Source organism: Saccopteryx leptura, chromosome 4 (assembly GCF_036850995.1).
Source record: "Saccopteryx leptura isolate mSacLep1 chromosome 4, mSacLep1_pri_phased_curated, whole genome shotgun sequence".
Taxonomy (NCBI): Eukaryota; Metazoa; Chordata; class Mammalia; order Chiroptera; family Emballonuridae; genus Saccopteryx; species Saccopteryx leptura.
The window spans coordinates 40,264,438-40,277,730 of NC_089506.1; the positions used below are offsets into that span (position 1 = coordinate 40,264,438).

At 35.6% G+C, this 13,293-nt stretch overlaps 1 protein-coding gene across 2 annotated transcripts in view; it reads right to left on the reverse strand.

The window, feature by feature from the left end:
- Nucleotides 1-13,293, reverse strand: part of MYO16 (myosin XVI) — a 592,224-nt gene that overhangs the window by 445,044 nt on the left and 133,887 nt on the right. For both annotated transcript variants that reach the window (XM_066380569.1, XM_066380568.1), the window contains exon 2: nucleotides 3,284-3,547. In XM_066380569.1, coding sequence (XP_066236666.1) covers nucleotides 3,284-3,509 — 226 coding nt within the window. In that variant the 5' untranslated portion in view covers nucleotides 3,510-3,547. The remainder of the gene's footprint in view (nucleotides 1-3,283; nucleotides 3,548-13,293) is intronic.

Sequence of the window (13,293 nt, forward strand, 5' to 3'; positions counted from 1 at the left end):
ATACAAAAATGCAACATTTATAAAGTTAAACAAAAATCCTGAATTGCTTCTAAATGACATACTCTACACCTTAACATGCTGTCCTCTGAAATAGTGTATTTGATTATTTATTCTTAGTAAGCCAATTAAAGTACTTGGGACTAATATTTTTTAAAAAACTTTATACTAATAAAACAATCATGAAAGTTTTAAATAATTACTTAAATAAAAAGGATTTGTTCTTATGGCAATATTATTATAATCTCTCAATTGTATAAACAGATGCATTTAACTATTTGAATAGCTTAAAAAATAAATGAATACATGACTACCATGACTAAATGAAAGCTTTTCCTGTTCACCATTCTAGGAGAAGTCAAACATATGTTACAGAGATTATAATGCCTCTAAGGAGATGGCTTACATTTTCAATGCAATTTAATTTCTTAAATATCCAAGAAATTAATGCTTTTCCTCTGATATAGTAAGGTATATCAGCATACATGTGAAAGTTTCCAAGGTTGATGAGAAACTCAAAAGCAGTAAAAGATATGATCATTATTTCACATGAGGGTCAATTTCAAGTATAGAATAAATATACAATTTGTTATGAATTTGTCCTTCACTAAATTCATATATCAAAGCCCTAACCCACAATGTGATGATATTAGGAACTGGGGCTTTGAGTGGTCATCAAGTATAGATAAAATCATAAGGATGGAGCCCCCATACTAACATTAGTATACATATTAGAAGAGAAAGAGAGACCAGAGCTTCCTCTCTCCACCATGCAAGGATACAGTGAGAAGATGGCCATCTTCAAGCTAGAAAAGTGCCTTTTATTTATTAATTTATTTTCAATTTAGTGAGAAGAGGGGAAGCAAAGATAGACTCCCACATGCTCCCCAACTGCGATCCACCTGGCAAGCCCACTAGAGGGCAATGTTCTGCTCATCTTGAGCCCTTGCTCCACTGCAGTTGGAGCCATATTTTAGCACCTGAGGTGGAGGCCATAGAGCCATCCTCAGCACCCAGGGCCACTAGTTCCAATCGAGCCATGGCTGCAGGAAGGGAGGAGAAGAGAGAGAGAAGTGAGAGGGGAGGGGTGGAGAAACAGAGGGGTGATTCTCCTGTGTGCTCTGGCCAGGAATCAAACTAGGAACATTCACACGCCAGGCCAGTGCTCTACCACTGAGCCAATTGGCCATGGGAAAAGTACATTTAAGAACCAAATCTGCTGTCATGTTGATCTTGGGACTGTCAAACCACCAGAACATGAGAAATAAATGTCTATTCTTTAAGCCACCCAGTCTATAGCATTTTCTTAATGTTGCCAGAGCTAAAACCCCTCCTTGGACAAATATTTTAACTTACATTGAAATAATGTACTTAAAATTTTAATAACTGATTAGAAATTCAAACTTGTTTTGTTGAGTTCTAAAACTCACTCAACTATTTCATCATTAATGTTCATGTTGATCTTAGTTGAACACAATCTTTGCTTCCATTATTAATAAAACTAGGTCTTTCTGAAGACTTTTTTTCTAAAAATCTTAAGAATTTTTTTGTGTTATTTTTGTCATGAAGAATAAACAGGAGAGAGTATAAGAAAGAATTTAGTACAGTGATTATAAGAATACAAAGAACATGTATGTGTGAGTGCATGGGTGTATGGTTTTCCTTCTGTTGTCCTTATCATTTTGGATACTTTATATTGGTCATTACACCAAACAAAATGTGAAACATTACAGTCCCATTCTCTCTCTTTATTGCCATTCAAAAATCGAACGTATAAAAAGCAATTTCTTCAAGAAAACCCAACTCAAAGTTAATCATGATTTCAATGTTTTCCCAATTTTTTTTTTTATTTTTAGAAATATATAGTCTTAAGTATATACAATAAGTAATTCTTGGTCTCTGGATTTATTATTTGACTATTTTAATTTATTTTAGCATTAACTTAAGCATTATCTTGTTCTGTAAATATTTTATACAAGAAATTTTATAACTTTGCAAGTAATTTTTTGTTGTTTCATTACTTTTAAATCAGTATTGGGCTTAAATCTGCCTGTGTTCTAATTTAGATTTGTTCTGATAACTACTGCCTCATTAACTTGGACAAACCACTTCACTCCTTCCCTGACACTGAGCTGAGCAGCAGGATGCAGTGAACCTGACTGACAGTGTCCCTCACCCCTCCATGTATTTATACCTTCACAGAGGAGATGGTATTAAATGAAAAGCTATAAGCAGGAAGGGAATGATAAAATGAGAGGTAAGAGTGCTTGGGACCATTCCTTCATGTGTAAAATAAGAGCATTGGATCAATAGGAACTTTCCTGCTCAGAGATTCTCTGGTACTGTCACTGCGTTAAAAAAAAAAATCTCAGAACCTTTGTTCTATTCTAACAAGCCCACATACAACCAATGAAAGAACTATTTTAGTCTTCTTATTGTAGCTATTATTGTATATAATGTGCTGTCAGATATAGAACCACGATCTCTATTTGAAAGCTTTGGGACCACATATGTTACTAAATTTATTATTTTTCCCAGATTAAACAGGTTAGAAATATAAATAGTTCAGAAACAGTTTTACCACTAAATGAATAACAAAAAAATTAATTAAAAAAACTGGTTTTTAGAGATCTGACTTTGAAATGTGGCCAGTGGATTGAGGGTCTATACTCTTTGCATATCTGTTTTAGAAAATCCATCCATTAGAACTTTGAAAATTAGATTCTAAAAACAAAAACAGAAAAAAAATCATACACAAAAATACACGAAAGATGCTAAGCCTAATAGTCTTGTAAAAAACAACTGAAACTTGGATTGAGTATTCTTAATAAAATTTGAAACTACAAGCCAATCAATTTTAAGGGACAAACCAATTGACTCCGATATCCTGAGTTTGGGAGAAACTGACTTTTCAACTCAATCTATTCAAGAATGAGTTAATAATGAATTTTGCAACATAATCTCATATTCAAAGGAAACAATTTCATTTTTTAAAGTTTCATTAATAACTACAGTAAACAATTTTCAAGGAAATCACTTGTATTTAGATAGGTAATTCTTCAAAAAGACATACAATTTAACCAAAGTTTTGCATTTTTAATCTTTACTAGGAGACTTGAGAGGTTTAACTCTGTTCATTGAAAAAATAATTTATTCTTGAATATCTCAGTTAAAAGAAAGCTCCTAATATTTAAAAGAAATTTCAACCTTCATCTTCCCACCAAAAAACAAGCCAATAGAAATCATGAAAAACCACATGAGAAAACTTTTTCTTTATGTTATGTACCTTCTTTGTCATCATGATGAATAACTGCATCTTGTATCATGTCCTCAAGGTTAAAGTGAACTTTATGATTCTTCCCATGCTTCCGTTTTTTCAGTACTCCTTCCTGCTTCTGAAAAGCCTTCTCTCTTTCATAGTAGGCTTTGATTTGTTCACAACGCATGCGTTTCACCAGCCGCTGCCTTTGGCCAAGGGGAAGGGTCTCCAGCAAGCACTGGTCAATTTCCATTTCATGGGATCGGAAAACATTACATAGCTGAAAGCAACCTGAAAGAAATGCAATGGGAAAGTCACTAGGCCCATTATCACAACAAATACAGTAACATTACAGAACATACTTGATTTTCGATTACCCATCCAACAAGTCAGAAACTCATTCATTCTACTTTGTGCTTGACATGCAAATGCCAAGCCCTACTTACAGATTAGGAGAAAAACAGAGTTAATATTTTATTCAAAATGGCATAGTAATAAAACAAATAACGGATATCGATGTGTGATTATGTTTAACATGTAACAATCCATGTTTTCTTATTTCTTTAAAGCTAAACCAAAACCTTAAAAATATTACCACTGAATTAAGATCCTTCATCTAACTGAATAATGCTGACTAAATTTTATGTGGTAAATTTTGGCAGAAAGCCATTCTAAATCTTTCAGCACACCCTAATAAAATTGGTTTTGCATAGCCTGATGACTCTGCTAATCTAATGTAATAGAATATATGTAAGATATAAATTGTTTATATAGAGCGTAGGTATGCTACCAATTGTTTCTTTGATACAATAATCATTCTTCACCAATTTATTGCTAAATACATTTCCTAGTAACATTCATTTTCAAGAAACTTAACAATGCTTAAGTATAATGATTGTGCACTGGAATGAAAATTTTTATCTTCGCAAATCAAAATCATGGATAGAATTATTGCTGTTGTATTGTTTTTTTTATTCATATAGTGATTAACAAACTTGGGTCCTTTGTCCTGAAAATGAAAATAACATTTTTCTTTCAAGATGCTATTTCCTACAAACATCACCCAAAACAACTGCAGTAGAACTGAACTAACTACCACTTGGTTAAAATTTTACTATTAGCAGAAAATTAAGGTTAAAGCACTGAAAATTCTAGGCTCTGGCTCACAAACACAGGTTCAGATAAGTGTGTATATGTTCTTCTCTTAAGATATTTATGATATAAGTCTCAAGCAAGTACAAGTAACTGTGCGTGCATAAAAATGTGGGTCATCATATGCCGTATCTGGAAATATCATGCAATAAGGGTTACTGTTACTTCATCTTTGGAAAGGTGCCTGATTTCTTTGAAAGGGCAGCAAGTTGTGATGGCACTATTTCCATTTCTGTTTCACTTGATGTTTTACAGTGTTATTCTCACAACCACCAGGCATGACCATTCCTATGTTGCAAGCAAAGAAAACTAAGTTGAGAGAGGCTATGACTTCTCTAAGATCAAACAGATGATTTAATGACAGTAATAAATATTCCATAAAGGCTCAAGAAAAAAAAAAGACTCATTCTCCACATCCAAGTATTTAATATAATATATAAGGGCAAGGGAGAGAAGTAGAGTTAAAGAATTTTGTTTTGGTTTTCTGTTAGTATTTGACAACATTTTAGAATTGTGTGTTGTCATAAAACTGTTAAGTATTTGTAAGCCTGACCAGGTGGGCGGAGGCACAATGAATAGAGCGTGAACCTGAGGACCCAGGTTTGAAACTCCAAGGTTGCCAGTTGGCTCACCCAGCTAGAATGTGGGATCATAGACATGACCCTATGGTCACTGGCTTGAACCCAAGGTTGCTGGCTTGAGCAAGGGGACACTGGCTCAGCTGGAGCCCCGTTGTCAAAGAACAAATGAGAAAGCAATCAATGAACAACTAAGGTGTCACAACAAAGAGTTTATTCTCCTCTCTCATCTCTCTCCCTTCTTGTCTGTTCCTTTCCCTGTCTCTCTCGCTAAAGAAAAAATATTTATAAGAGTTATGTTCGGAGGAGCAAATAAAATATCCCTTCCCAATGACTTAAACACAAAGAGGCCCTGGCCGGTTGGCTCAGCGGTAGAGCGTCGGCCTAGCGTGCGGAGGACCCGGGTTCGATTCCCGGCCAGGGCACATAGGAGAAGCGCCCATTTGCTTCTCCACCCCTCCGCCGCGCTTTCCTCTCTGTCTCTCTCTTCCCCTCCCGCAGCCAAGGCTCCATTGGAGCAAAGATGGCCCGGGCGCTGGGCATGGCTCTGTGGCCTCTGCCTCAGGCGCTAGAGTGGCTCTGGTCGCAATATGGCGATGCCCAGGATGGGCAGAGCATCGCCCCCCTGGGGGGCAGAGCACCGCCCCTGGTGGGCGTGCCGGGTGGATCCCGGTCGGGCGCATGCGGGAGTCTGTCTGACTGTCTCTCCCTGTTTCCAGCTTCAGAAAAATGAAAAAAAAAAAAAAAAAAAAAACACAAAGAGATAATGGTGGTTCTGAAATAACATTATCCATGTATGTTTGTTTGATAAAAGCCATGATCACACGGATTGTGAGAATTTATGAATAATCTACAGAAAATATCTTCTAATTTGAAATCTGTTTAGAAAACTGCACCAAGTTTGATCCATTGACTTGAATTCTCAAGCCACTTTGACTTTCATAATAACTTTCTTGGAATGCCAGCAGGTGCCCAGGAAATCTATGGAATCACTGAAAAACCTAAATAAGTAAAACAAATGACATCACAAGGTCATGTCCTAAGAAGTACTGAGTCCAATGTGGAGGATAATCTAATAAACACAACAGTCCTCTACTTTTTAATTCTTTTGGGGGGGTCTCAAATAATGTTTAAAATGTGTGCAGTAAAGCTCATGATTCATTGAGAAATCCTCTTAAGCTGTCACAAAGGAGTATAGAGTAGTTCATAAATTAATCCCCTTATAATTTGAAAATTAGAAACTAAGGGTGTTTAATTCCAAATACAAACACGTACAACATGTAATATTATATAATTCCCATATTTTTATTTTAAATAGTCTAAACTTTTATTTATTTCATATTCTGGAAATATGTTGGGCACTGAAAACATTTTTGTCTAATTATGAGTGGATCAGCTATCCTTGTATATATGCTGTTATCAATCTGTAGGACAGTCACTAAATATAACAAAGTTATAGGAAACAGTTTTGAGGCATTCCACTCAAAATTAATTGAACTTCATCCTTGGGACACTAAGATGAAAATGATCTCAACTCATTTTGGGGACTAGCATAAACTTGCTATTACAGGTCAATCTCATTTATAACTTCACATGCAAATAGTTTACAGGAATATGTAGCTAAATGAACCCAAGAGTGTGCAATTTGCTCATGGAATAAAAGGATGGCTTATTTTAGAACACTTAAAAATATATGTTACTGCTTTAAATTCTGTTTCAAATTTAAAAAGAGAAGGCTTCTGTCCTACCTAAATAAGTATGAGAGTTTTAGTCAACATAGAAAAAAAGAAAAAGGAATAAGGGCCATAAAATGTGGGTAGGAGAAGAAGAAAATTAGTTAACATTGCAAATATTGTTATCTAAATAGAAAAACAACACACTCTTTGACTCAGCTATTAGAACTGATAGTCAAGAATTTTGCTCGACAAGTCAATACATACACAAAAGAATGCTACATTTTTAAACTTAATAATAAATGTGGAGCTTCACTAATATATAGAAAAAAGTTAAAGATATCATTTCACATCATTTGACTGACAAAGATAAAACATTATTATATTGGAAAAACTTTAAGCTGTATCTCTCCCACACTAACTATAAACTTTAGAAACCTTTTGAAATATACTGCAGATAAAAATAAACAAATACTAAATAAACGAGCATGCAATGAAAAAAATAGGAGTAACAAAAACCAACTTTGTAAAAAACACACCCTCTTATCTTTGGAGGAAATTATGTTTTGCCAATTCACACTTTAATATTTTACAATGGTGGCATTGGTAGAAGAATAGACACTTAGATAAATATAACAGAAGAGAGAACCTAGAATTAGTTCCACAAAAAAACAGCCAACTCATTTGCGACAAAAGGGTAAAAGTAAGTCAATGAGGATAGTCTATTCAACAAATGATGCTGCAGTAGTTGGACATTCACAAGGAAAAACAATAAACAACCTAAACCTCACAGCTTTTACAAGAATGGACCCCAAATGGATCACTGACTTAAATGTAAACCATAAAGCTGCAACAATTTTAGAAGAATGTGGGAAAGTCTTTGAAACAATAGTCTTAGGCTTGAAATCAAAACAAGATTCATAAAAGAAAAAAACTGATAAACTGGACTCTGTCAAAACTCAAAACTTAGCTAAGAAAAAGGCCCCACTATAAGGGTAAAAAGAAAAGCTGAGAACTGGAGAAAGTTCTTGGAAACCACATATCTGACAAAAGAATCACATCTAAAATATACAAAGAACGTAAAACTCAACAGAAAAAAGCAAACAACCCAATTAGAAAGTGTAAAAAGGACATGAAGACACGTTTCACTGACATATATGGCTGACAAGTAAGGACATAAAAAGATGTTCAACATAACTAGCCGTCAAAGAAATGCAAATTAAAACATGATAATGTATCACTACATGTGTTAGAAGAACTAAGATAAAAATAAAATCAGTGATAATATCAAATCCTAGTGAGGACATACAGATGCTGGACCTCTTACCGTTGCCAGTGGAAATGTAAAACAGCAGAGCCACTCAAGAAAATACTTTGCCAGTTTCTTTAAATAACTACATTATGTATTAATCTCTCTAGGTGAGATCATGTGGCTCATAAAAAAACACTATGAAACTCATAGACAAATACATAGATGTTTCACGACATTGGACTTGGCAATGATTTCTTCGATAAGACACCAAAAGCACAGGCATCAGAAACAAAAATAGACAAACTGGACTGACTTAAAACACATTTGTGCATCAAAGAAGTCAACAGAGTAAAAAAGCAACCTATGAAATGGGAGAAAGTATTTGTATACCATATATTTAATAAAAGGTTAATATACAAATATATAAAGAATGTTACAACTCAATTAAAATACCAAATGACCAAACTCAAAAACTGAAAAGGACTTGAATACATGTTTCTCTAAATATGATTACAAGTGCACAACAAATATATAAAAATATGTTCAAAATCAGTAATCATTAGTGAAATGCAAAACCACAATAAGCTATCACCTCACACCCATTAGAACGGCTACTAAAAAAGACCTCAGAAAATAAGAAGTGTTGGGAATCCCTTTGCACTGTTGGCAGGATTGTAAAATGGTGCAATCACTATAGAAAACAGTGTGAAGTATCCTCAAAAATTAAAATAGAACTACCATAGGATCCAGCAATCCTACTCTGTGTTTATATCTGAAAGAACTGAAAACAGTTTCCCCAAGAGATGTCTTCCCACCTATGTTCACTGCAGCGTAGTTCACAGTGGCCAAGAGGTGGAGGCAAACTAAATGACACTGATGGATTACTGGTTGAGCAAAAGGTTGTATATACATACAATTAATTATTATTTGCTCTTTAAAAAAGATAATATACTATCATATAATATAACATGGATGGACACTGAGGGCATACTAAATGAAATAAACCAGTAACAACAAGACAAATACTGTATGAATCCACTTATATGAGGTGTCTAAAGTAGACAAATTCAAAGAAACAATTAACAATTTAGAAATGGTTTCCAAGGCCTGGAGAGAGGGAAAAGTTAAGAGCTGCTGCCTAATGAGTACAGATACATCCGATTTTTCTTTCTTTTTTTCTTTTTTTTTTTTTTTTTTTTTTTTTTTTGTGACACAGAGAGAGGGACAAATGGGAACAGACAGGCAGGAAGGGAGAGAAAGGAGAAGCATCAATTCTTCATTGATGCACCTTAGTTGTTCATTAATTGTTTTCTCATATGTGCCTTGCCAGGGGGCTCCAGCTGAGCAAGTGACTCCTTCCAGCAATCTTGTGCTCAAGTTGGTGAGCCTTTTTTCTTTTCTTTCTTTCTCTCTCTCTCTCTTTCTTTCTTTCTTTCTTTCTTTCTTTCTTTCTTTCTTTCTTTCTTTCTTTCTTTCTTTCTCTTTTTTACAGAGATAGAGAGTCAGAGAGAGGGATAGATAGGGACAGGAACGGAAAGAGATGAGAAGCATCAATCATCAGTTTTTCGTTGCAACACCTTAGTTGTTCATTGATTGCTTTCTCATATGTGCCTTGACCGTGGGGCTACAGCAGACCGAGTAACTCCTTGCTTGAGCCAGTGACCTTGGGTCCAAGCTGGTGAGCTTTGCTCAAACCAGATGAGCCCGCCCTCAACCTGGCGACCTCGGTGTCTCAAACCTGGGTCCTCGGCATCCCAGTCCGACACTCTATCCACTGTGCCACCGCCTGGTCAGGCTCAAGCTGGTGAGCCTTGATCAAACTAGATGAGCCCACGCTCGAGCTGGTGACCTTGGCTTTTTGAACCTGTGTCCTCCGCATCCCAGTCTGACACCCTATCCATTGCACTACCACCTGGTCAGGCCAGATAGATCAGATTTTAAAGTTAAGAGAAGTTCTGGAGCTCTATGTCACAACAGTGTGGATATATTTAACATTATTGAACTGTACATTTAAAAATAATTAAGCTAGTAAATGTCATTTTTTAACCACAATAAAAAAATGTGTGTGTGTGTGTGTGTTGGGGGAAATAAGACAAGGGATTACATCCCAGGGATTTCTGAAAGATACATAAGAGCCCTGGCTGGTTTCGCAATGGTTAGAGCATCATCTTGGGGAGCCAAGGTTTTCAGCTAGATCCAGGCATCACCGGCCCGATCCCGAATGAAAAGCAATCAATAGGTACACAACTAAGTGGAACAACAAGTTGATGTTTCTCTCTATCTCCCTTCCCCCCCCCCCCACTCTTTCCCTCTCTTCATCACTCTCTCAAGAAGAAAAGACACATACATTGTTTAAGTTTTTAATGAAAAATGTATTTCCAAACATGTCGCTTACCCTACTTTATAAAAATGTTTGCTGTGAACTCTTGAAATGCTAGAAGTGGCTGTCCAGGAAGGAAATTAAAATGCTTACACTCAGATGTTGCACATATACACACACTCTTAGATCTGCATACCCAACAATTCTCCTAGCAGAAGTTTTATTCTTAGAATCCATTGTTATAACATGCTTCCAGAATTATTTTTTACTGCATATACAATGAATATGAAACAAAGGAAGAATGAGGATTTTCAAAGATAAGAGTATAATCAATTTCAACATACTCCCCCAGAGTCTTAGAAAAACCTTAAGTATTAAAGTCTTTAAAAATTGCTAGATTTTAACATTCTTGTAATCAAGCTGCAGGTCCATTTGCTCTCATAGAGCAAAAAAATAGTACAAAGAATTTACATTTGGAAAAGATATAGAAATTATGCCCTAAAATATCTCAGGATTTAAGTTCAAAATGCCTGTTTCCTGTGATCCTGCTTTGAAATGTTTCTCTGAAAGAGAAATAAAAGCTTAAATTATTCTCAGGAAAATCAACAATATTTTCTATCTCACTACTGTCTTTAACTTTTTTAATTTATGTATCATGTGACCATTTCTTAGGTTTCCAACTATTAGGGCATACTTTTCTAATAAGAAAATGTGAAAAATGTTTTATTTTTTTAATTAAAATGGAAAGAAAATACATATGACACAATAATTATGACATACTCTGAAGTAGATTTATTTGGTACCTATCAATCTATATGTTTCCACATCTGCTATTTCTCTTACAATATTTATTTAATAATGAGTGATTTGATTATGATAAGTAGGTTTTCTGTGGCTATAGATTCACAGTCATAATTCTTTTCAGGATTTCAGAGTAACAATAAAACAGAAGATTGTTAACCGGAGGTGATGTTCCTGATTCAATACCCAAGCTGACCTAGATGTCTAACCAAATTTATTGATCAGAAGGATGGTATCATGTCATGAATGTTCTGTCCCTGTGTCACAGATGGTCCCAAAATCATGCCCATGAGCAAATGGTGAACACAATAATTTACCTTGATACAACGAGGACTGAACAACCAGGATCCTTTTCAGAGACAACCCAGCTACATTCAGGATCTGCAGAGCCCGGTGATTCGGAGCCCCAACTCTGGGTATCAATTAGCTATTATTTTATCATTTATAGACTCAATGAGAACTTCTCTGGGGAAGTCCAGCCCCTCTGAGATTGGAACTGCCTGCTGATGACATACCATGTTGCTGAAATCAAACCCTGTCTTTGTATGATTGTTCCTGCCTTTCAAAACACTATGCTGTCACTACTGGGTGTTTCCAAGCTTTAGAACCCCAATTGCTGCCATGTCCCTTCCAAAAGAGGGCAATATTATGAAATTAAAACAGTCTCAGACAAGCTTAAATTCCTAGGTAGCTCAAGAGAGAAGCTCTCTTCTCGTTCAGACTCAATAAAATAAAGCTGGATCCTCTACCTCAATATACATTTTGCGATCCTCGAACTTCAAATCATCTTCTGCTCTGAATCCAAATCTACCTGTCATCCTTAGTCATCAGCTTCTATTCTGGTTAAAAGAGACTCAGTTCACTCTATTCCTTCTAATATTTCTAATAAAGTAATTCCCTAGTGTTCAGATTGTCTGATAATAGGATACCTGCCAGTTTTAACACACTGGTTCCCTCTTAAGGAAACAGAAGCCCTGACTGGCTTCATGACCTCATTAGTCAGTCAAGCAGCTTCCTAGGTGACTTTAGTCTAAGCTTTGCAGCAATGTTGTGAAGCAAACATTATGTATTTCAAGTACAAACCAATGAGCACATGCTTTGCCTTCACATTTCCTCTTTAAATATCTTTTATTTTATAATTCAAAAGCATGTGTGTATGTGTCCATTCAACTCTAACTTCATGGCTGTAAATAATTTTTTAATTTCATCTTTTTTTAGGTCTTGCAAATTTTATACAAAATGTTACTTTGATATAAAACATTTGATGTTTAACATTATTTCGATATAAAATATTTTCAGTCCTGAAATAGGTTGAGACAAAATAGAATTTCACATTTAATACTTAATTTTGATTTTATAAAGTCTGTTTTATTTCACTTTTCTCTGTAAAGAAAAAAAGATAGGGAAAAATCAGATGATAAAGTTTCTATTATTCTTTCTAGATTAAGAAGCATTCTAGATTATAATTTGTATTTTTAAATTATTTTAATTGTGCCTAGGCTGGTTGTCTCACTGGTAGACCATTGGCCCAGTGTGTGGAAGTCCCAGGTTTGATACCAGTCAGGGGAAAAAGGAGAATTGCCCATCCAGTTCTCTACCCTTCCCTCTCCCACTTCTTTATCTCTCTTTCCTCTGATCCTGCAGCCATGGTTGAAATGGTTTGAGCAATTTTTCCCTGGGTGCTGGGGATTTCTCCATAGCCTTGCCTCAGGTCTGAAATAGCTTGGCTTATAAGCAACAAAGCAATGGCCCCATATGAACATAGCAACACCTGGTAGAGGGTTTGCCAAGTAGATCCGGTTCGGGGTACATGCAGGAGTCTGTCTCTCTGACTCTCACTTAACTAAAAAATATTTTGATTACTCCTAATATCAATTTTTAAAACACAATTTCACCTGACTTGTGGTGGCACAGTAGATAAGGATAAAGTGTCGACCTGGAACACTGAGGTTGCTGGTTCAAAACCCTGGTCTTGCCTGGTCAAGGCACATTTGGGAGTTGATGCTTCCTGTTCCTTCCTCCCTTTTCTCTTTCTCTCCCACCTCTCTAAAAATGAATAAATAAAATCTTTTGTAAAAAGACACAATTTCAGATGAAAGAAACTCTTCAAGGTCAATTTAAAACCCAGTATCAAATGGTATAATTCACAGAGAAACAGCCCTATGTTCTACATAAGGACCCTCCGTAACTCAAGGTTCAATTATTGTATTCAACACCCTTGGCTTTAGTCTCACACCACTCCACTTTGCTGGGCAGACTTT